At 36.2% G+C, this 25,418-nt stretch overlaps 1 protein-coding gene across 2 annotated transcripts in view; it reads left to right on the top strand.

Annotated features, from left to right (window-relative positions):
* DIAPH3 (diaphanous related formin 3) overlaps positions 1-25,418 on the top strand; it is a 550,258-nt gene that overhangs the window by 136,964 nt on the left and 387,876 nt on the right. For both annotated transcript variants that reach the window (XM_022561162.3, XM_030762514.2), the window contains 2 exons: positions 22,500-22,574; positions 22,657-22,726. In XM_022561162.3, the coding sequence (XP_022416870.2) occupies positions 22,500-22,574; positions 22,657-22,726 (145 nt within the window). The remainder of the gene's footprint in view (positions 1-22,499; positions 22,575-22,656; positions 22,727-25,418) is intronic.

Below are 25,418 nucleotides of genomic sequence, written 5' to 3' on the forward strand. Positions count from 1 at the left end.
GGGATATGCCTTGCATTATTTATGTGTAAATTATCATTCAGGATTTGTAACTTTTATGACAGTATTGCTTATTAAAGAAATATTTGTTGAGAATTACCTCTAATTTTAGGCCATTTTGCTTGCTGTTCTTTCCAAAGTGCTTTAAATGAATGAAATATTAATAAAACATGACCTGGAAGAAAATAGTTATTAATGTTTTCAAGCGAATACTAACTTGATATTTTTGAAGGGCAAGCCATTACTTTCCAATGCATTTTTCACAACAGCTCCAAAGCTGGTGTCATTTTTCTGAGAGACTCTCTAGAAGGTTGAATGTTCCCCACTGGTTGGGAGGCTTTCTCCTTTGTGCATCGTCATTCATACTGTAGCTTGGCTTTGGCTCATAGATGTATTAAAATGTATTATAATTATTTGGTTTCAAAGTTAACTTTACCTGTATCTTAAAGCTTTGACTTTGAATGCAAGGTTAACAATAAAAGTAGAGTACATCGAAAATAGAGTAATTGCTTTTAACAGAGAAATACATATTTTCTGCAAATGGTGAATAAGAGCTATATAGCTCAGTTTATACTTGACATGAAAAGTCGTAGAATTGTAAAGTGCTGCCAATCTATTTTAAAATATATGTCTCCCAGTCTATTCAAAGTGAAATATAAATTGCTGTTTGAATAGCCAAGATTAATTAAAAAAAATCCTATTCAAATATAAAGTCAGTTACAATGTAACATAGAGTCTCAAATTTTTGCTTTTAAAATAGAGTAGTTTGATATTCAGGCATAAAAGGGAGAATATATGAATGAAAACTATTTGAAAAGATTTGATTACTGCAATTTGGGAAAAAAAAACTGCTGTTAATCTTAAACAATTTCTTATGGATGTAAAGGCAAAATATAAGAAACTTTCTTCTTTTTGGTGATAATTGTCTGCGTTTTCAGAAATGTAAACCTTCTGTGTTCAAATTTATAATAGCTATCAGTATGATGTTATTTACTGAATACTTTGGTTTCTTTGGTAAAGATAAATATTTTCAGTGGAAAAATTATTTGTACTGCAGGCACTAAAGCTTCTAGTTATTTGGTATCCTACAAATGAAAATTTATATAGTTTAGTTCTGAGACTAATTTTTTGGTCTTGACATTATGTGTTGAGTATATTGCTGAGTGGGTTAAGTAAAGAATTTAAGTAAGTTGATCCTTGTCTTGATATTCTCTGACATAACTCTACATAGAGAAATATATAACTATAAATAAAGAAAGGCCTTAATATTAAAGGAGGCACAGTATATTGGCAATAGAAGGAAGTTTTAATTTCTTTGATTCAGAAAATCGTATAGAGTAAAACTCAATTTTATACTGACCACAGATTTCTGTTTATTTTGTTACAGGTGTAATGTACATCAGAAAGAAATAGGTATACTTTTCATATGTTAAACATCTTTTGTATGTTAAAATTTATAAAAGGTAACAGAAAAGAAACACTCACATTAAGCTTAGAACCAGGAAGGTCACCTGGAGTGTCTCTGCAGGGCCAAAGAGAAATTAGGCTCATTTGAACAGAAGTCCAGTAACTTTGTACAGCGATGGAAATGCGCTGTGTCTGTGGTGTTTCGAACTCATCACAGGTGGCTGTCAAGCACTTGAAATGTGGCTACTGTGACTGAGCAATCAAATTTTAATTAACTTAAATTTAAGTATACACACGTCGCTAGTGGCTACCTATTGGACAACACAGTTGTAGAGATCAGAAATTCATGTAATTTTCCTTGTGCATTTGTTTTGAGCCTTTTCACTCTTGAGTCTAGGTATGGCTGCTTCCTCTGTCATGCTGTGAATTTCTGAGGAGGGGGACAAAATGTTCTGTTGTTGTAGAACCTTAATATGGGGCTCAGAAGAGAATATCAGAGCGCAGGTTAAATGAACTTAAATAGTAAGGAGAGAATAGGGAACTTAAAGCATGAAATGAAGTGATATGCATGAGCCTGTCTTGCTCATTCTTCAGGGTAGAAGGCCAGGTACTTTAGTGTCTATATGGACCTCCCTGTTACAAAACTAGAAGAGGTGCAAGCACTTCTCCTGGTCCTCACATTGCTCAGATTCCATTTGGAGAGAAATGCCTAACAAACACTAAAGAATAAATGTACCACCAGCTCTTATCTAATTAAGTCCTTAAGTATGTGTCATGGATAACATGCCACTAGATTACAGCTGAGGGTGTAATATTCTACCTGTGTGAGGTACCACAGTAACAAGAGGCATACTGGGGAAAGTCATAGAAAATAGAAGTAAATAAAAGATATCATCAGTTCAGTCAAGAAAAAGTATGGGACCAACAGTAAAGCATAGAGGGCTTTTAGATGCAAGCTTGTCAGAGAAAGTCTGAGATGGTGAAGTTTAAGAGATCAGGAGGACAAGGAACTAGATAAGAGAAGCTTAGGCATTGGTGCTGGTCCTGGAGCTGGTCCTCTCCTGGGCAGCAGAGACCTGAGGTGGAGAAACAGTGGCAGGCGGATGGGACCGTCAGAGAGGTGGGCAGTGGCCAGGTCATGAGGGTCTTAAAGTCATGGTAGGGAAATTGGATTTTTATTCTAAGTAAGTGGGAGGCTATTAAGGAGTTTAAAGCAGGAAGTGATGTATTCTAACTTACCTGTTTAAAAAGATCACTCCTGCTCTGTGGAGAGAATAGATTCAAGATGGGAGAGAGTGGACAGGGAGAGCAGAAGGGAGGCTGTGGAAGTAGCCACAGGAGGGATGAGGGGGCTTGGATAAGGATTGTAGTAGTGGGCGAGGAGCTGGGTGGATTTTGCAGATAAAGTGAAGTAGAAACAGTAGGACATGTTGATGGATTGGATGTGGGCTGTGAATGAAAGAAAACCTGGATTTTTGACTTGAGCAAAGAGGTCGATAGCAGTGCTGTTAACTGGTGTTGACTGAAAAAAAAATTGCGCAACCTAAAAGTTGAGAGTTATGTTTTATTTAGCAGACTTACTGAGGACTTAAGCCCAGGAGACAGCCTCTCAGATAGCTCTGAGGGACTGTTCGGAAGAGGTAAGGGAGGAGCCAAGATATATAGGAGTTTTTGTAACAGAAAAAAACCCCAGGTAGTCAGAATATCTAAAAATTACTGCTAATTAAAGAAAACCAGACATCTCAAGTTAAGGAATTTAGCAGTTTTCTGTGTATGGGAAGATGCAAGAGTCTGGGCTTGTTGAAATTGTTCCTTTGATATGCACCTTAACTATCCAGGGCCAGTATCATGTTTTTCTCCATCCTGAATCCCCTCAAGGTGCACCATTGGGGGTGGCTACAGAGGCTGATGTCTACAACATCCTTCGTGCATGGCAGGCGACATTCGTCATCCATGCTGGGAGAGAGGAAAATGATTGTTACTGATTCCATGCATTTTGGAGAAGAAAATCAAATATCTCTTTTAAACATGTTAAGTTTGATATGTCCAAGAGTTTCACAATTTGAGATATCGGGCAAGGAGCCAGATATGTGAGTCTGCAGCTCAGTGGAGAAATGTGGAGTGGAGATATGTACTGTTTTTATATGTGGATTGTACATAAAGCTCTGAGAATGGCAGAGATCCAGGGCTGGGGTGTATGTATCTGTGCACATGCACCTGGAAAAAGAGCAAGGTACAGAAGAGTTCCTGGAAGAAGCTCTGAGGAACTCAGCAATTATTTGTGGCCCAGAAAGGGAGGAGAAGCCAGGAAAACAGATTGAGCTCTGGCTGGTGGGGAGGAGGAAAAACCAGGAGGCTGATTTCCTGAACCTAAGAGAGGAAGAGTGTTTCAAAAGAAGGGGGTGGCAAACCACATAGAATGCTGCTGAGGTGGGGCAAGGTAATACAGTGGGAATTAGCAAGGGGAGGGCTGTTAGTGACCTTTGAGAAAAGTAATTTTGTGGAGACTGCGTGGCAGAAGCCAGATTGAAGTGAGATGGAGTGAATGGATGAAGATGTACTGACTACACCTGTGATGAAATCATTTGAGACCTTCTGCTATAAAAGAAAGGAGAGAAATAAATGGGCAGTAACCAGAGGAATATCTGGGATCACGGGAATGAAACCCTTTGAGCAAATGGAGAAACTTAAATTAGTGAGAGTTCAAACAAGGAGGAAATTCGAACTGGCCCTTGAAAGATGAAATCGTTTCATTGGTTAGAGAAGAGGTAATTCTGTGGAGGGGAGCATTATGAGTGAAGCTAGGAATGAACTTGACAGAATCAAGGGCAGATTATGGACTTAATAGTTAAATTTATGGACTGATCTGATCTGTTGGACTAGTATTGGGCAGTAGTAGCAAGTATTTAGGGGGGGAACAGATGGTGGAAGGCCTTAAGTGTGATGACAATTTTTCTTTCCCCATTTGTTGGCTGTCAAATTAATCTGTACTTAAAATGAATAATTCAGTTAATGCTTTCCTAAAGTAATGATGCATTTGATACTAAGAAATTTGCTTACTAATACTAAAATGAATAATTCAGTTAATGCTTTCCTAAAGTAATGATGCATTTGATACTAAGAAATTTGCTTACTAATACTTAAACTATTTAATAGTTTTAAACTATTTCAATTTCTGCAATGTTACTTTTAATAGTAGGCTTAAGTTTTCATTAGAGTGCATAGTGATTATGTTAAATCTGTAGTTCTCCTACTATCTTTTCATCTAAAGATAAAGAACTCATGTTTCTTGTATAAGGTGCTTTGTTTTTCGTCATTGCAGTTCATCTGGTTGTCTTTACATTTTATTTGGAATACTTTCTCTAGACATTTTATCCCCTTGAATATGTTGTAGCTAAAAAGTAACTATGAGAATGGATTATTCAGTTTGTTACTTCATTATTTCATCTAATATTAGAGGGAGGAATAAATAGCTAGTTTTAAATACATAATTTCTTTAAAAGTCAATTCCTAGAAAATATACATGTTAATGGTTGTATTTTGAAGTTTGGTAGATTTTACAATCAGAGCATTATTTAGTTCCTAAATTCCCTATCCGCCTGTATAATTTAGTGTCATTTTTGTGGATGGCCTGTTGAATGGGATGTAGGTGTATGTTTGTTTTGCCCTACAGAGCATGTTAATTGCTTTGTACTCTCCCCAGAACTCTTCATCTTAAGTAATTAGTCACCTTGCTAAGAGTAGGTAAAAATGAAAGCTTAAAATAAGCTATAATTATATTCAGCATTGGTGATATATTGCTCTGACATAGAAATGTAAATTGGATCTGGATATTATACATATTAAAGCTGACCTTCTAAGTTTAAGGTCTGAAATTTGTTACTTTGTCACATGTGACCAGTGATGTATTTTCTCCTCTTTCAAGAAGCTCCTTATGTTGATTTTTAGCAAAATAACTTTGTGCTTCCCTAGGCGTTCATGTAAAATTATTGTTTTTCGTAATTAAAAAATGCTGTCTTACTATTAAAAATATAAATTCATGGCAGGAAAATAAACAATACACAAAAGCAAAATGAAGGAGAAATGAATAGCATCACCTACTTGGACACTGTAACTTCTTGGGTAGGAGTGGGTGTGTGTGAGGAGGTTCTCTTGTTTACCTCTATTGCTGTTTATTTGAAAAAAGTTGGTTAAAGCAGGGAATCATAAACTAAGTGATTCACATATACCCTTTTTTTTTAAAAGTTCAAAACATAAACATCCATTTTTTTCTGTAGATGTTCGATGTGGAACCCAGAGCTGTTCTTGGAGGAGACAAAGGCTGACTGCATAAACCATAGTCATGATGCGTTGTTGCCCTCGTGATGGTGTTTTACTGGGGAACAGGAAAGTGGGGGCTCTACAAAGTAACCTGAGAATAGAATTCTTACTCTTTAAAAAAAAGTCTTTTTGATGATCTCTCAATATATTTACGCTTGCGTCTACATCTACTTCTATAGCACTGTTTAAATGTCATCTTTTAAAAAACGTTTCCAAAGCGTTAGACTTAATTTTCATAGGAACAACACTTTTCCCAATGATATGTTGTCTGTTTATGTAGTTTAAATTACATAATTATAGCAATAAGTACAACTGGCAAAAATGGATTTGGAAACCAATCCATCTGATTCTTGGTGGGAGCAGAAGCATGTGGATGTATGAGAGAGTAGAACACTTGCCTGGAATGCTCGTTTTGCCATGGATGTTAGCCAGTGTTTCATACATGGATTGGAAACCGGCAGGTAAATGAGTGAGCTGATTAGGTAGGAGATAATTAAGAATGTGTCTGTATAGCTCCGCATACGTGTCACATTTCCTATAAAGGAACAAAAACACATATTTTTGAAAAAAAGTAGAAATTACTGTATTACCATATCTGCTTTTTAAACTGAAGATATGTTAGCATCTTTCCATGTGAAGATTGTAGGCATAAAATTTTCTTTGATTGAGGATTTTTTTCTAGCCCCTGCCACATTAGGTAGTTACCTTACCTGCTTCTTTAGCATCCTTTGCTTACGTTTGTCCTAATGCTTGTTATACCCTATTTTAACTATTTGTTTGTTTACCTCTTCTTGTTTCTCCTTCAGATTTTTCCCATCAAATCTTTATCCCCTATTACATTTATTATGTCTATTCTAACCACCCTTTTTCTTTTTTTAATTCTTCTGCAATCAGAATTTTACTATTACAGAGTTATTTATAAACTGGTCTTGAATTCAGCTTTTAATGGTTCTTTTCAGTTTTTATTTGACCTCACTTCAGCAGTTGACCCTTGACTCTTATCTATTTTCTCTCTTCTTATGATTTTTTTAAAAAAATTATTTATTCATGAAGTATTGATTTACAATGTTGTATTAGTTTCTGGTGTATTCCTTAAGATTTGTTATGTCATCTTCACTGCCTTTTCTCAGGTGCCTTGGTTGGGAGTTTCTGCCTATTCTCACATGTTAACTGTAGATGTTTCAAACTTGTGTTTCTAAGAAGATGGAGTAGATGTACTTTTACCTATTCCTCACTAAGCACAACTAAAAAAATAAGACATTGTATATGAAATAAATACAAAATGGCACGTAGGCTAGGGAACTTGGGACCCAAGGAACAACATGGTGGTGAGTTCTGTGAATTTTCTTTTTGCCTCTTTGATCCCAGATTTGGACCTAAAGAAGTCAGCAACCTAGAAATACTAATAAGCATAGACAAAATCCCAATAAAAGGCTACTACTACTCTTAAGCCAGGGGACCATGAAAGGGGCATCCAGCAAGATAGAAAAACACATTAGGTAAATCAAAATGGAATTCTAAAACATGTTGAAGTAAACCATGGGAAGTCAGGAAAAAGAAGATAAAGTGAACAAACAAAAACCAAAAAAAAAATGGTTGACTGAAACCTTAACATATCAATAATTACATTAGGTGTAAATGGTTATATGCTAATTAAAGGAGATTTGCAGACTGGATTAAAAATATCACTAGTTATATATTTTCTATTAGAAATTTACTTCAAATATATTGATATAGGCAAATGGAAAGTAAAAGCATAATAGACATATATATAAATGTTAATCAAAAGAAAGCAGTTGTGGCTATTTTTAATATAATTTAGACCTCAGAGTAAGGAAGTAAAAGAGATTGATTCTATATAATAAGAGTCAAACCACCAAAAGCTCAATCCTAAATGTGTATGTGTCAAATCACAGATATGCAAAACACATGAAACAAGAAATAATAGAACTGAAAGGAAAAATAGATAAATCCACAATTAGATATGGAGACTTAACAACTAAGTCAACAATTGATACAACATGTGGACAGAAAATCACTAAGGGTATAAAAAATTCAACACCACCATCAAGCAAAAGCATATATTTATAGAAGACTCCATCCAATGATAAAAGAATACACATTCTTTTCTTATTACCACAGAACATATACCGAGACAGACCATATCCTGGGCTACAGAGCAAACCTCATCAAATTTAAAAGAACTGAAATCATACTAAATGTGTTCTCTCACCAAAATGGACTCAAACTAGAAATCACTAACAGAAAGATAACAGGAAGACTTCTGAACATTTGGAAAGTAAACAACACACTTCTATATAGTCCTTGGGTCAAAGAAGAAGTCTCAAAAGAAACAAAAAATATACCAAGCATAATGAAAATGAGAATACCACATTTCAAAATTTGTGGGACACATCTAAAGCATTACTATAGCACTAAACACATACATTAGAAAAGAGGAAAAGGCTCACATTAGTAATTTCAGTTATCACCTTAAGAATCTAAAAAAAATAGGGAATTCCCTGGCGGTCCAGTGGTTAGGACTCCGTGCTCTCATTGCCAAGGCCTTGGGTTCAATCCCTGGTCAGGGAACTAAGATCCCGCAAGCTGTGTGGTGCCGCCAAAAAAAAAGAATCTTAAAAAAAAAAAGAAAAGCAAGTAAGCCCAAAGCGAGCAGAAGGAGGGAAATAATAAACAGCAGAAATCAATTAAATTGAAACCAGAAAAACAATAGAGTAAATCAGTGAAACAAGGAGCTGGCTCTTTGGAGAGATTAATAAAATTGACAAGCCTTTGTTAATATTGATGAGGAAAAAAAGAGAAGACACAAATTACCAATATCAGGAATGAAACAGAGAATATCACTATAGACCCTACATCAAGAGGGTAATAAGGGAATGCTACAAACAACTGTAGACACACAAAATTGACAAGTTAGATGAAAAAGACCAATTCTTTGAAAAGCATAAAGTACTACAACATTCCCAATATGAGATAGAAAATTTGAATAGTCCTCTATTAAGGAAATTGAATTACTAATTTGAAACTCCTTGAAAGATCAAGTACAGATGATTTCACTAGAGAATTTTACCAAACATTTGAAGAAAAATAATATCAATTCTACAGTCTCTTCCAGAAAATACAAGAGCAGGGAACAGTTTGCAATTTATGAAGCTTGTACAGATAGCAAAACCAGACAAAAACAATAACAAGACAAAACAAAAACAAACCTGAAACCTCCACCTTTACAGAGCAATGTCCATCATGAATATAGACACAAAAATCCTTATTGTAATATACTATATGGACAAGGCTAGAGAAGAACAGTCGCCTGATCATATCAATTGATGCAGACAAAGCATTTGATAAAACTTAACCCCTATTTCATGATAAAAACTGTCATAAAAATAAGAATAGATGTTATGGATTGGATTGTGTTCCCCAGAAAGATATGTTTAAGTCCTAACTTGCACCTTAGAAATGTGACTTTATTGCAGATTAATTAAATGGGATCATAGGGAGTACAATGGACTCTTAATCTGATATAACAGGTGTCCTTATAAGAAGAAAAGAGACATCGGGAGCACACAACGTGATGACAGAGGTATGGGAATCCTAGATTAACAGCTACCACCAGAAGCTAAGAGGAGGCAAAGAAGGATTCTTTCCATAGCCTCAGTGGGAGCCTGATTCTGCTGACAATTTAATTTTGAGCTTCCAGACTCCAGAGCTATGAGAATAAGTTTGTTGTTTTAAGTCACCCACTGTGTGATACTTTGTTATAGCAACCCTAGGAAACTAATACAGAGGGGTACTTTAACTTGATAACATGAATCTACAAAAATCCTGTAGCTACTATGGTATATAGTGGTGAAATACTGAATGCTTTTCCCCTCTGACTGGGAACAAAGCAGGGACTTTCCCTCTTAACACTCTTAACACAGTGCTAGAAGTTCTCGCCAGAGCAATGAGGCCACAATGAAATAAAACGCATATGAATCAGAAAGGAAGAAATAAAACTGTCCCTATTTACAGGTGACATAGTTGTTTACACAGAAAAGTTCAAAGAACTTTTTGAACTAGAACTAATCACTGAGTTCAGCAAGATTTCAGGATTCAGGATAAACAAAAATCAATTGTGTTTCACAAGAGGAAAAGTTTTAGAGCTCTGTTGTACAACAGTGGGAATGCAGTTGACAGTACTGTACTGAACACTTAAATATTCAGAGGGTAAATTTATATTATCTGTTTTTTACCTGAACAAAACGATCAATTGTATTTCTATATTCTAGCAATGACTTTTGGAAAACAACACTGTTTACCACTGCTCCAAAACAAACAGACAAACAAAATACTCTGGTGTAAGTCTAAACAAATTGTGTACAGGACTTTTATGCTGAAAACTACAAAATCATGGTGAAGGAAATCAAAGAAGGTCTTAATAAATGGAGACATGTTGTGTGTTCAAGAATGAGGAGACTCAACCCTGTTTGCTTGATCATTTGGGTTATTAGCAGAATTCAATTCCCTGCGTTCGTGAGACTGGCATCCCTGTTTCCTTGCTAGCTGTCAGTTTAGGGTTGTCTCAGCTTTTTAGATTCCACCCACATTCCTTGGTTCATATTCCCCTTCCTCCATCTTTAAAGCCTGTAAAGGCAGGTTGAGTCCATCTCATGCTTTGAATCTCTTCTTCCATTTCATCTCTCTAACCCACCTGGGAAAGGGTCTCAGCTTTAATGAATTATGTAATTAGATTTGGTCCATCTGGATAATCTAGAGTAATCTCCCTATTTTAAAATCATCTGGTAGCAACCGTAATTCCGTTTTTAATTCCCCCTTTGCTATGTAGGGTATTCATAGGTTCTGATGTTGGGACATGGCCATCTTTGAGGGGTAGGGGTGGGATTACTCTGTCTACCACGTATGCCTAACCCTGTAGTGGCTTCTTATTGCCCATGGCATTGTTCAGTCATCCCTTGGTATCTGTGGGGGATCAGTACCAAAATCTGAGGATGCGCAAGTTCCTTACATAAAATAGTATAGTATTTGCATATAACCTATGTACATTCTCCTGTATACTTTAAATCATCTCTAGATTACTTATAATACCTAATAATGCAAAGGCTAGGCAAATAGTTGTAAATACAACAGAAATGCTATGTAAATAGTTGCTGGTGTGTGGCAAGTTCAACTTTTGCCTTTTGAACTTTTTGGAATTTTCTTTTTTTCCAATGTTTTCGATCTGCAATTTGTTGATCCCATAGATATGGAGTGCTGACTGTATATAGGTTTTTCACAAGCTCCTCCCTACCTGTTTGGTTTTTTATCTCAGATACAGCCACTTGTGCTTAGCACAGGCCATGCCTTTCATATTTAATGTTTTTGCATGTATTCCCTCTGGCTTAGCGACTTCTCTTTCTTTCTGTGACTTATCCATCAAGACTCAGGGCAGACATCAGCTGCTTTGTTCCCAGGAGAGGTAGATGCTGCACCTTCTTTCTGTTCCCTTAGCACCATGATTATAGCATGTCTTACATTATGGAAATAATTTTGCTCGACATTTGTTTCAACCAGTAGTCTGTGAATTTTTTCAAGGGCAGAGAACATGTTTTATTCAGCTTTGTATTTCTCATCCCTAGTGCAGTATCGAGCACACAGTGCGCCCCTACTAAAGGCTGACTGACTTAGTTAATGAGCATTTGTTTTAGTAGTGGTGAAACATCATCCTTTGAGCAGCAGTCAGTCAAGTCCTAAAGTGTGATGTAGGACAGGGACTCAGATTTATCCTTCTTGGTTAAGTATGTATAAGTACCAGTTCTAGAATCAGAATTGATGTTTCTGGCATGAAGATTGAAACAGTGTCAGTGATGTTGCGTGGAATGCGTCATCACTTGGTGCCTTTTTCTAAATATATAAAGTTAAGGTCATGAGCCAGGGCATGCATCGGCAGACTTAGTGCTATTTCTAAGCGACCTTAACTTCTCTCTGTGTCCCTTTCCTTATACAGTTGACCCTTGAACAACATAGGTTTGAACTACATGGGTCCACTTATAAGCAGATTTCTTTCAATAGTAGATACTACTATACTACACAATCTGAGGTTGGTTGAATCTGAGGATGCTGAACCGCAGATATGGAGGTACTGCAGATACAGATGTGGAGGGCTTACTATAAGTTATACACCGATTTTTGACTAAATGGAGGGTCAGTGGCCTTAAGCCCTGTGTTGTTCAAGGGTCAGCTGTATATAGAAGTGGAAGGAGTTTCACTTTCATTCCAAAACTATTTTAGTGCTTAATATGTGCTAGGTGCTGGGATTTAAAGACAAATAAGAAATAATCCCTGTCCTGCAGGTGTATGTAACAGGTGAGGTTGCCCTTATGATCTGGTAGGTTTATTCCAGCTCTGACAATCCATGATGCATTTGTCTTTCTCTTCCTTAGAGCACACTTGGGAAGAGAGGTAATAACTTTAACTGTAGTCTATGGGAAACATATAGATGGTGATTTGTTCCTTTGGCCAGGAAGTAAATTTGAGACCTGATTACCATTTCTGCTTTATGAGGTGACTGTATTTTCTTCATAAACCCAAAATTACACTGTAAACCACTCTGCACTTTTGATTTCCTCCTCTGTCTCTGGAAGCAATAACAATTTCCAATCCTAAGCTGCTTTGAACATTTGAAGGTGGTTTGAACATTTAATCCTAGACACCAGTTGCCCCTCTCCCTCTTTTTATTTCTTCTGTCACCTTTTCACCTCTATTTTTCTCCTACATTGAGACCCCTACGAGGAAGTGCTAAATGGTAATACACTTAGAAGTTTTTCTTGAAGCAATTAAAAGAGAAGAGTTTGGTATTTCCAGTTATGGAACTTTTTTTTTTAAACATCTTTATTGGAGTATAATTGCTTTACACTGGTGTGTTAGTTTCTGCTGTATAACAAAGTGAATCAGCTATACATATACATATATCCCCATATCCGCTCCCCCTTGCATCTCCCTCCCACCCTCCCTATCCCACCTTTCTAGGGGGTCACAAAGCACCAAGCTGATCTCCCTGTGAGATGCAGGTGCTTCCCACTAGCTATCTATTTTACATTTGGTAGTGTATATATGTCAGTGCTGCTCTCTCACTTCGTCCCAGCTTACCCTTCCCCCTCCCCGTGTCCTCATGTCCATCCTTTATGTCTGCATCTTTATTCCTGTCCTGCCCCTAGGTTCGTCAGAACAATTTTTTTTTTTTTTTTTAGATTCCATATATATGTGTTAGAATGTTGTATTTGATTTTCTCTTTCTGACTTACTTCACTCTGTATGACAGGCTCTAGGTCCCTCCACCTCACTACAAATAATTCAATTTCATTTCTTTTTATGGCTGAGTAATATTCCATTGTATATATGTGCCACATCTTCTTTATCCATTCGTCTGTCGATAGACACTTAGGTTGCTTCCGTGTCCTGGCTATTGTAAATAGTGCTGCAATGAACATTGGCGTGCATGTGTCTTTTTGAATTATGGTTTTCTCAGGGTATATGCCCAGTAGTGGGATTGGTGGGTCATATGGTAGTTCTATTTTTAGTTTATTAAGGAACCTCCATACTGTTCTCCGTAGTGGCTATATCAATTTACATTCCCACCAACAGTGCAAGAAGGTTCTCTTTTCTCCGCACCCTCTCCAGCATTTATTGTTTGTAGATTTTTTTATGATGGCCATTCTTACTGGTGTGAGGTGATACTTCATTGTAGTTTTGATTTGCATTTCTCTAATGATTAGTGATATTGAGCATTCTTTCACGTGTTTGTTGGCAATCTGTATATCTTTTTTGGAGAAATGTCTATTTAGATCTTCTGCCCATTTTTGGATTGGGTTGTTTGCTTTTTTGATATTGAGCTGCATGAGCTGCTTGTATATTTTGGAGATTAACCCTTTGTAAGTTGCTTCTTTTGCAAATATTTTCTCCCATTCTGAGGGTTGTCTTTTCGTCTTGTTTATGGTTTCTTTGGCTGTGCAAAAGCTTTTAAGTTTCATTAGGTCCCATTTGTTTATTTTTGTTTTTATTTCCATTTCTCTAGGAGGTGCATCAAAAAGGATCTTGCTGTGATTTATGTCAAAGAGTGTTCCTCCTAACTTTTTCTCTAAAGAGTTTGACAGTGTCTGGCCTTACATTTAGGTCTTTAATCCATTTTGAGTTTATTTCTGTGTATGGTGTTACAAAATGTTCTAATTTTATTCTTTTATATGTAGCTGTCCAGTTTTCCCAGCACCACTTATTAAAGGGGCTGTTTTTTCTGCATTGTATTTTGCTGCCTCCTTTGTCAAAGATAAGGTGACCATATATGCATGGGTTTATGTCTGGGCTTTCTACCCTGTTCCATTGATCTATATTTCTGTTTTTGTGCCAGTACCATACTGTCTTGATTACTGTAGCTTTGTAGTATAGTCTGAATTCAGGGAGCCTGATTCCTCCAGCTCTGTTTTTCTTTCTCAAGATTGCTTTGGCTATTCGGGGTCTTTTGTGTTTCCATACAAATTGTGAAAGTTTTTGTTCTAGTTCTGTGAAAAATGCCAGTGGTAGTTTGATAGGGATTGCATTGAATCTGTAGATTGCTTTGGGTAGTATAGTCATTTTCACAATGTTGATTCTTCCAATCCAAGAATATGGTATATCTCTCCATCTGTTTGTATCATGTTTGGTTTCATTCATCAGTGTCTTATAGTTTTCTGCATACAGGTCTTTTTTTCTCCTTAGGTAGGTTTATTCCTTGGTATTTTTTCTTTTTGTTGCAATGGTAAATGGCAGTGTTTCCTTAATTTCTTTTCAGATTTTTTCCTCATTAGTATATAGGAATGCAAGAGATTTCTGTGCATTAATTTTTTATCCTGCTACTTTACCAGATTCATTGATTAGCTCTAGTAGTTTCCTGGTAGCATCTTTAGGATTCTCTATGTACAGTATCATGTCATCTGCAAACAGTGACAGTTTTAGTTCTTCTTTTCCGATTTGGATTCCTTTTATTTCTTTTTCTTCTCTGATTGCTGTGGCTAAAACTTCCAAAACTATGTTGAATAATAGTGGTGAGAGTGGGCATCCTTGTCTTGTTCCTGATGTTAGAGAAAATGGTTTCAGTTTTTCACCATTGAGAACGATGTTGGCTGTGGGTTTGCCATATATGGACTTTATTATGTTGAAGTAAGTTCCCTCTATGCCTACTTTCTGGAGAGTTTTTATCATAAATGGGTATTGAATTTCGTCAAGAGCTTTTTCTGCATGTATTGAGATTATCGTATGGTTTTTATCCTTCAGTTTGTTAATATGGTGTATCACATTGATAGATTTGTGTATATTGTAGAATCCTCTCATCCGTGTGATAAACCCCACTTGGTCATAGTGTATGATCTTTTTAATGTGCTGTTGGATTCTGTTTGCTAGTATTTAGCTGAGGATTTTTGCATCTATGTTCAGAGTGATATTGGTTTGTAGTTTTCCTTTTTTGTGACATCTTTGTCTGGTTTTGGTATCTGGGTGATGGTCGCCTCGTAGAATGATTATGGGAGTGTTCCTCTCTCTGCTATATTTTGGAAGAGTTTGAGTAGGATAGCTGTTAGCTCTTCTCTAAAAGTTTGATAGAATTCGCCTGTAAAGGCATCTGGTCCTGGGCTTTTGTTTTTTGGAAGATTTTTTTAAAAAATAAATTTATTTATTTTATTTATTTATTTTTGGCTGTTTTGGGTCTTTCATGCCGCCTGCAGGCTTCTTGTTGCGGTGGCTTCTCTTGCTGTGGGGCACGGATTCTAGGTGTGTTGGCTCAGTAGTTGTGGCTGACGGGCTCTAGAGCATAGGCTTAGTAGTTATGCCACACGTGGCATGTGGGATCTTCCCGGACCAGGGATCGAACCTGTGTCCCCTGCTTTGGCAGGCGGCTTCTCACCCAGTGCGCCACCAGCAAAACCCTGTTGGAAAATTTTTAATCACAGTTTCAATTTCATTACTTGTGATTGGTCTGTCCATATTTTCCATTTCTTCCTAGTTCAGTTTTGGAAGGTTGTGCCTTTCTAAGAATTTGTTCATTTCTTCCAGGTTGTCGATTCTATTGGCATAAAGTTGCTTGTAGTAATCTCTCATGATCCTTTGTATTTCTGCAGTGTCAGTTGTTACTTCTCTCTTTTCATTTCTAATTCTGTTGACTTGAGTCTTCTCCCTTTTTTTCTTGATGAGTCTGGCTAGTGGTTTATCAATTTTGTTTTTCTTCTCAAAGAACCAGCTTTTAGTTTTATTGATCTTTGCTATTGTGTTCTTCATTTCTTTTTCATTTATTTCTGATCTGATCTTTATGAGTTCTTTCCTTCTGCTAACTTTGGGGTTTTTTGTTTCTTCTTTCTCTAATTGCTTTAGGTGTAAGGTTAGGTTGTTTATTTGTTTCTAGGTATTTTTTAATGTCCTCTTTGATTTCTTCAGTGATCTCTTGGTTATTTAGTACTGTATTGTTTACCCTCCATGTGTTTATGTTTTTTACAGTGTTTTTCCCCTGTAATTGATATCTAGTCTTATAGAGTTGTGGTGGGAAAAGACACTTGATATGATTTCAATTATCTTAAATTTACCAAGGCTTGATCTGTGACCGAAGATATGATCTATCCTGGAGAATATTCCATGAGCACTTGAGAAGAAAGTGTATTTTGTTGTTTTTGGGTGGAATGTCCTATAAATATCAGTTAAGTCCATCTTGTTTAATGTGTCTTTTAAAGGTTGTGTTTCCTTATCTACTTTCATTTTGGATGATGTGTCCATTGGTGAAATGGGGTGTTAAAGTCCCCTACTATTATTGTGTTACTGTCAATTTCCCCTTTTTTGGCTGTCAGCATTTGCATTATGTATTGAGGTGCTCCTATGTTGGGTGCATAAATATTTACAATTGTTATATCTCCTTGGATTGATCCCTTGATCATTATGTAGTGTCCTTCTTTGTCTCTTGTAATAATGTTTATTTTAAAGTCTATTTTGTCTGATGAGAATTGCTACTCCAGCTTTCTTTTGATTTCCATTTCATGGAATATCTTTTTCCATCCTCTTACTTTCAGTCTGTATGTGTCCCTAGGTCTGAAGTGGGTCTCTTGTAGACAGCATATATATGGGTCTTGTTTTTGCATTCATTCAGCCAGTCTATATCTTTTGGTTGGGACATTTACTCCATTTTCATTTAAGGTAATCATTGACATGTATGTTCCTATTACCACTTTCTTAATTGTTTTGGGTTTGTTTTTGTAGGTCTTTTCCTTTTTTTGTGCTTACTGCCTAGAGAAGTTCCTTTAGCATTTGTTGTAAAGCTGGTTTGGTGGTGCTGAATATTCTTAGCTTTTGCTTGTCTGTAAATGTTTTAATTTCACTGTCAAATCTGAATGAGATCCTTGCTGGGTAGAGTAATCTTGGTTGTAGGTTTTTCTCCTTCATCACTTTAAATATGTCCTGCCACTCCCTTCTGGCTTGCAGAGTTTCTGCTGAAAGATCAGTTGTTAACCTTAAACCTTATGGGGATTCCCTTGTATGTTATTTGTTGTTTTTCCCTTGCTGCTTTTAATATTTTTTCTTTGTATTTAATTTTTGACAGTTCAATTAATATGTGTCTTTGCGTGTTACTCCTTGGAATTATCCTGTGTGGGACTCTCTGCGCTTCCTGGACTTAACTATTTCCTTTCCCACGTTAGGGAAATTTTCAACTATAATCTCTTCAAATATTTCTCAGACCCTTTCTTTTTCTCTTCTTCTTCTTGGACCCCTGTAATTCGAATGTTGGTGCATTTAATGTTGTCCCAGAAGTCTCTGAGACTGCCCTCAATTCTTTTCATTCTTATTTCTTTATTCTGCTCTGTGGTAGTTATTTCCACTATTTTATCTTCCACTTTGCTTATCCATTTTTTTCTGCCTCAGTTATTCTTCTATTGGTTCCTTCTAGAGAATTTTTAATTTCACTTGTTATGTTGTCCATCATTGTTTGTTTGCTCTTTAGTTCTTCTCCGTCCTTGTTAAGTGTTTCTTGTATTTTCTCCATTCTATTTCCAACATTTTGGATCATCTTTACTATCATTACTCTGAATTCTTTTTCAGGTAGACTGCCTATTTCCTCTTCATTTGTTTGGTCTGGTGGGTTTTTATCTTGCTCCTTCATCTGCTGCATATTTCTCTGTCTTCCCATTTTGCTTAACTTAACTGTGTTTGGGGTCTCCTTTTTGCGGCTTTAGGTTCATAGTTCCTGTTGCTTTTGGTGTCTGCACCCAGTGGGTAAGGTTGGTTCAGTGGCTTGTGTAGGCTTCCTGGTGGAGGGGACTGGTGCCTGTGTTCTGGTGGGTGTGACTGCATCTTGTCTTTCTGGTGGGCAGGACTGTGTCACATGGTGTGTTTTGTGATGTCTGTTAACTTATTACGATTTTAGGGAGCCCCTCTGCCTAAAGGGTTGTTTTCCTGTCTTGCTAGTTGTTTGGCTTGGGGCGTCCAGCACTGGAGCTTGCTGGCCATTGGGTGTAGTTGGGTCTTAGGTCTCTGGGAGAGCTCTCACTGATTGATATTACATCGGGCCAGGAGGTCTCTGGTGGTCCAGTGTCCTGAACTCCACTCTCCTACCTCAGAGGCTCATGCCTCACACCAGGCTGGAGCACCAAGACCCTGTCAGTCACATGGCCATGTACGTGGGGATTTTCTTACCCTTTGGGACGTTTGAGGTCCTCTGCCAGCATTCTGTAGGTGTTCTGTAGGAGTTGTTCCACACATAGATGTATTTTTCATGTACTTGTGGGGAGGAAGGTGGTCTCCACGTCTTACTTCTGCACCATTTTGAAGGTCCACCCTAGCAGTAGTTTTTTAATGGATAGTTCCATTGTGAAATCTCTAGAAAATACAAGTTGCTCACAAACCACAGGATTAACATCTGAATGTCCTCTCTGTGATCACCCTCTCTGAGGAATGGGGACGGTAGGCATCCCTCTCTCTTCAAAAACAGGGCTTCTAATAGTAGCTGCTGTCCGGTTAAGGTGTCCGAGAGAGTTGTTGTCAGTTTTCATTTCTCAGATTCGTCCTTGATGGAATCAAGACATAAAGTTTCCTTCTAATTTGCTGCAACATTCTTCCAAAGTCAACGCTTTCTGCTGATCCTCTTCCTGTGAAAGAAGGTGTGTCTGATGTACTGCACCCATATCATTGAGCTCTGTATCTCGATCTTTCAGTTCTCCAGTGAGCAGCTGCAGCTCATTTCCGTTGTTTCTCAATAGTGGAAATCTCACCTTCTCCCGTTATGGAATTTTAAGAGGTAGATTTTGTGTTAAATTAGTACTTAGCACATTACTTTCTGCTGTTTTAAAGCATTTTTTTTCCATTACACGTCATACTAATCTCTGTCATTTCTATTCACAAATAAAAAAACATTTGCCCAGTGCTTATTCATCCATGAATGCAGGTGTTTTAGTTAAACCACATAATGCCCTATGGCGCTATGCTGTCAGGCACAGAATAAATAGCACAGATTTTGTTTCCTGAATATTGATCATTTATAGATCAGTTGATAATTTTTTTCCAGGTTGCTTCTTACATTGATGATGAGAAATTTTTCACTTCTGTAGAAAGCTATCGATTTTAATAAACCTCTGTCAGCACTGCAGACCTGCCTACTCAATATCACTTTTTTATCTTGAACATCTTTTCCAGAAGAGATAGGAAATGATATTTGCTCCTATTCTTAAAAATAACATTGCTGAAAATAATAGGGGTGAGGGCAAGGGTTTTGAGAGAATGGGTTTGTGAATGATAACTTGTTAATACAAGAATATGTTGGCCTTGCAAAATTTTTAAGAAAAACATGGAAACTTTTTATGCACATTTAGTTTGTATTATAATATTACCTTTTCAGTAAGTATTTTCATCAGCTTTCTTTTTATGTTTACATATTAGTGTTTCTTTTGTTATCAAGCATCTTATCTTCCTTTCCCTGCACCCTGTCTGACTTTCCTTGTTATTGATATGTTTTATGATGTAAAGTATAGTCTGGCTTTCAGAAGGCTGTTGCCAATCTCTCTGATATTATCATTGTCAAGAAATTAATTCCCACCGTGAGTTAAAAGGTTGTAGTGTAAAGTAATTGGGTATAATGCTTCTTTACATTCAACCTTAGTAAGTTTCTTTTATAGAGAATTAGTTCATATGTAATATGCATGAGTGGACATAAGTTTTACTTTAATGACTCATGTTCTGCATTGTAGAAGAGAGTTATTTAGTGGGTCCAGAAATAGTTGATTTGAGAAATTCTGTGGGTCCCAGTATTGTATAGTTAAATAGTTGTTATAATAGGGTGATAAACCTTCAAAATAGCTGTGTTCTATTATTTATTACTCAGACTTGATTTACCTGGATTGATATGCTCCCTGAATTTTATAGTGGGCTCCAACATGAGCATATCATGTGCAAGAAAATCTTTTTGTTACATTAACATAATTTTAAAATACTTTGTATATTTTGTTATAAGGCAGTTTTAGGAATAGTAACTTTATTCTGTATGATGATTGAAGGTGATAGCAGTATGAAGAATCCCAAACCATTTATATTAGCTTTACGATATCTTAATGGATATACTTTTGAATATAGAGATTGTTGAGAAACACTTCAAACAAAATACTGAAGTCTTACTGTGAGGTACTAAGACAGGAGGGTCTGATGAACAGTCTGTCCACACATCTCAGTTCCAGCCCAAGCAAAACGTTCAAATTACTCCTTGCATGTTTGATTTCAAGCTTCCCTGTTGCAAGTGAAATAAGAATAAATACAGAATTGGATGTCAACAAGGCAAACAGTTAAGTGGGATGCTGTAGGCGTTTTCATGAAATATGAAAGCAAGATTTGAAATGCCTACAAGTAATCTGTGCGATGCTGATAGTGGAGAGTAAACTCTTAACTTTTGAAGTAGCATCCTGGTTTGAAAACACCAACTTATATTGAACTTTTTTTCTTCACCTTAGCTATAGTAGTGATCTTCAGTCTTTTCTTTTACATGGAGTATCTTTCCTGTTTAAGTGCATTCTTGAATTAGTTATTCTGTGGTTTTCATAGAGAAGAGATGAGTAAAATAGTCTGAGATGAGTCTGCCAATCTAAATGGCAAATTCTTTTCTTTGTGAGGGGGTGGTTAAAATCAGAAACTGTATTTGTAGGTGATTAAGCCGTGTTCACAGAAATGTACAAGTGAAGAAGAGGGAATTTTTTTTTTTTAATTTTTGGTCACACCATGCCAGAAATGTGGGCTCTTAGTTCCACAACCAGGGATCAAACCTGCGCCCCCTGCAGTGGAAGTGCCGAGTCTTAACCACTGGACCACCAGGGAAGTCCCTGGAATTTTTAAAATAATATTTTTATTTTTCATGCAAATATATTACATTTGGTGTTTACTCTTATTTTCTAAGGAATTAATATTGTGTCTTAAGTAAGAAAATGGCATTATAAGCTGGTATGTGACTTAAATTTTTTATCTTTATAACATCCTGCTTTTGATTATTGGATGAAAGTTTGTTATTAATATTCCATTTTTCAAAGGCTACACACAGACACACATACACACATAAAATCATACATACAAACAAATATGTATACAAGCACATATATACAAAGAAATACACATATATAGCATATTATATCTTTTTCTTTCCTCTACTTTTTGGAAGACTTATTGTTAACATTATTTTATTTATTGTGCTAGGCTTTCCAAATCAACACTGATTTGTCCTAAGGTGGTTTTCCTATAGACAAGGTGAGCTGTTGTCTATTGGCACTGCTATCCTAATTACATACATACTTTGATTATATTAATGGGTTTAATGGAATAGAGGTGGTTGGGTCAAGATGAAAATATTTATTTAAAAATAATGATAGGGCTTCCCTGGTGGCACAGTGGTTGAGAGTCCACCTGCCAATGCAGTAGACACGGGTTCGTGCCCCGGTCCAGGAAGATCCCACATGCCGCAGAGCGGCTGGGCCCGTGAGCCATGGCCGCTGAGCCTGTGCGTCTGGAGCCTGTGCTCCGCAACGGGAGAGGCCACAACAGCGAGAGGCCCGTGTACCGCAAAAAAAAATAATAATAATAAATAATAAATAAATAATAAATAAAAATAATGATAAAGCTCTTTTTAAAAGTACAACTGAGCATTGAAATTTAAGAAATTGTTAACGTTTATAAAGATGTATTTTAGTGGTTTGGAAAATTCTCCTAGAACATGCTTTTACAATATTTTGACTAATTTTTTCGGTAATCTTTTTCTTTATGTAGACCGGAATCTTTTCTCTTTAAATATTGCTCCCTTGCCCAATTTCTGCTCTTCGGAATAGTCCAGAGTGAGGCTTATCCAGTGGTGTGCTGTTAAATGTTTAACAGCCAGCTCTGGGTGAGGGGATACTCTGATTGGCAGCATTTGCTGATTTCTGTAGTGTCAATACTTCCAACATGGCAGGTTTTAAGCTACTAACATGATGTCAATGGACATGGGGCATGGAAGAGCTGGGCACACTCAGCTCTCACAAGCCAAGTGCAAGCTGGGTTCAGCACATCACTGGCTTATCACATCATTGCTCCTTTTTTCACAAAGATTATGAATCATGAATGATTTTACACATAGTGTTATTCTTTTATTGTATTTATGACTAGAATATAACAAGTGCAAAATATTTGTGAGTATATAGCGTTATTGTGATATTCCAAACTAGAATACTGACTTAATATATGACTACTCTTTCTTCTGTTTTTCAGTTGGGTGGAGAGCTTTGGACATGAGGGGCTTGGATTATTACTGGACATTTTGGAAAAGCTGATTAGTGGCAAAATGTAAGTATTGCTAATCATTATTTCTAATTAAGCTACATTTGCATGTCCAGTGATGATTCCAACATTGATATCTTTTATGCAGACAAGAAAAAATTATAAAGAAGAATCAGCACAAAGTCATACAGTGTCTAAAGGCCTTGATGAACACCCAGGTATGTACATAGGTAATTGTAGTTGTTCTTTATCAGTTATTACAGAAGTTCTTATGAAAGAAGAGTTATGTAATATAGAATTTGCACTAAAGTGATGCATTGCTTTGATAAGCTCTTCAGTATATAATGGAAAAAATATTGAAGTATTGATTTCTAGTTTTCTATCAAATCAACTCTCTCAACAGGAGAAACTTGGGGATGAATAGATCCTCTTCTGGTGCTTAACCCTTCATGTGCAGATTAATTTTCTTTTCCTCCTGTCCTTCCTCCCTACCTCTCTACATCCTTATCTGTCCTCTTTTTTGTTCCCTTCTCTTTCTCCCTTCCCTCTTCTCTTTTAATTTTCAGAAGTATAGCATGAATCAGCTTTGAAATCATAAACGATTATTAAATGTGGTCTGCAGTAATACTTATTACCAAAGAATTAAGTTGGAAAGACTTTGTTTTTATAGTCTAGAGATTTAAATTTTTAATGAAATTAATGTGAACAGATATGAACAGGTCCCAGAGGTGGAGGAGCAATGATGCTTAATGCAAGTACAGTTGACCCTTGAACAATATGTGTTTGAACTGCACTGGTTCACTTATATGTGGATTTTTAAAAATAAATACATATTTGTACTGTAAGTGTATTATTTCTTCCTTCTGCTTTTTTAAAATAACCTTTTCTCTACCTTTATTGTAAGAATATAGTATATAATACATATAACATACAAAATACGTGTTAATCAACTCTGGGTTATTGGTAAGACTTCTAGTCAAGAGAAGGCTATTTGTAGTTAAGTCTTGGGGGAGTCAGAAATTATACTCGGATTTTTGACTGCATGAGGAGTTGGTGCCCCTAACCCCTGTGATGTTCAAGAGTCAACTGTAATATTGAAACCAAATATAATATGGCAGGTCTGCAGTTTGAATATTTAAAGAGGATACATTAGAAGAGAGAAATGGTTTATGCTCTGTACTGAAGCTGGGTTTATCTAACTGTGTTTCCTTTTTTTCATACTGTTAATTGCAGAAATTAGCTCTATTCCATGCCATGTCTCTAGCTCTAACATCTAATCATATCTATCTCATGATGTGTGCAGTAATAATAGGTGTTTTCATTCATTAGACAGCGGGAGAGGAACTTTTGTCTATGTTGGGTGATGATTTGTGTTTTATAGCAAAACTGTGTATTTCTGGTTAATTTTAATTTTTAATATTTTTGCCTTATCCTTATTTATTTATTTTTTGAAGATGTTGGGGGTAGGAGTTAATTAATTAATTAATTTATTTTTGCTGCGTTGGGTCTTCGTTTCTGTGCGAGGGCTTTCTCCAGTTGTGGCAAGCAGGGGCCACTCTTCATCGTGGTGCGCGGGCCTCTCACTATCGCGGCCTCTCTTTTTGCAGAGCACAGGCTCCAGACGCGCAGGCTCAGTAGTTGTGGCTCACGGGCCTAGTTGATCCGCGGCATGCGGGATCCTCCCAGACCAGGGCTGGAACCTGTGTCCCCTGCATTAGCAGGGAGATTCTCAACCACTGTGCCACCAGGGAAACCCTAATCTCATTTTTAAAATAAACTTTTAGAGAACTTCATATTTAAGTACTTGTACTTAAATTATTAACATTTACATTTCTTTTTATTAAATTCAGCAAATATTTATATTTTCTAATTATTTTTTAATTGAATTATTTATGGATTTTTCATCATTTTCTGGAGTTAAGTTTTCTATTTTTAACCAATGAAATATTTTTCACCTCCCTGCTTCCTCCAATCAGATACGATTTTCAGGGAAAATATCTGATGTAGAAATCACAAGTACTTTCTGTACTGAACTCACTGTTCTGTGAGAATTCGATTTTAGATATATTCTGTAACCTTTGTAGAGTATGTTTTAAGAGTGAGTGAATAAAGGAATCAAATTGCTCATAGGGAGACATCTTTTCACACTGAGTATATAACACTTGCTTTCAGGCGGAGTGGGGGGGGCTTCTAAAATAAGAATATAGCAACTGGAAATTTCACTGGTGATGGGAAGGCTAAGAGCAGCGAAAACCCAGGAACATTTTTCCAAAACAAAGGGGCACGGGGCATTTGGATCATAATTTGATTTTAAGAATGTCATGGTTAAAGTGAAGTGGTATATAGAAGATAATATTCCTACTTGGTTTAAGACTGAATTGGAAAGGGAGTAAACTTTATGTATTTATATTCTAATTAATATAATGTGATTTATTGTTAAATAATGGATTATTTTGTTTATAGTTTATGTGGAGCTGGAATATATTCCATTTGCATTTATTACTGTCATGCTGCTACGAATAAAAAGTTACTGATACTTGGAATTATAATGTCTGAATTCTAAACATAATTATATGTGAAATTTTTTGGTAAATATATTTTTTCCAGGATTGGTTGATGGTTTTTCCTCTACCTTACTGTGCAATATTTATAAAAGTTCATTGAATGATGAAAAATATAGGCTTTAAGAGAAAAAAATGTATGTACTAGTACCTTATTTGGTACTAGTAATTAATCATATAATTGATATTATGAGTGAATCTGATATCATTGTATGAAATTGAATTTTCTTATAATACTAAATTGAACTTTATAGTAGTGTTTAAATAGAAGAAGATTTTGAATATTTATTAGGAAGAAAATAAAAGTTAAGATGAAAAGTTAAATACCTTTAAATTAAGAGGTAGTCAA

This window comes from Delphinapterus leucas, chromosome 18, assembly GCF_059928025.1.
Source record: "Delphinapterus leucas isolate spDelLeu-1000000601 "Yukka" chromosome 18, BTC_Dleu_Yukka2, whole genome shotgun sequence".
Taxonomy (NCBI): Eukaryota; Metazoa; Chordata; class Mammalia; order Artiodactyla; family Monodontidae; genus Delphinapterus; species Delphinapterus leucas.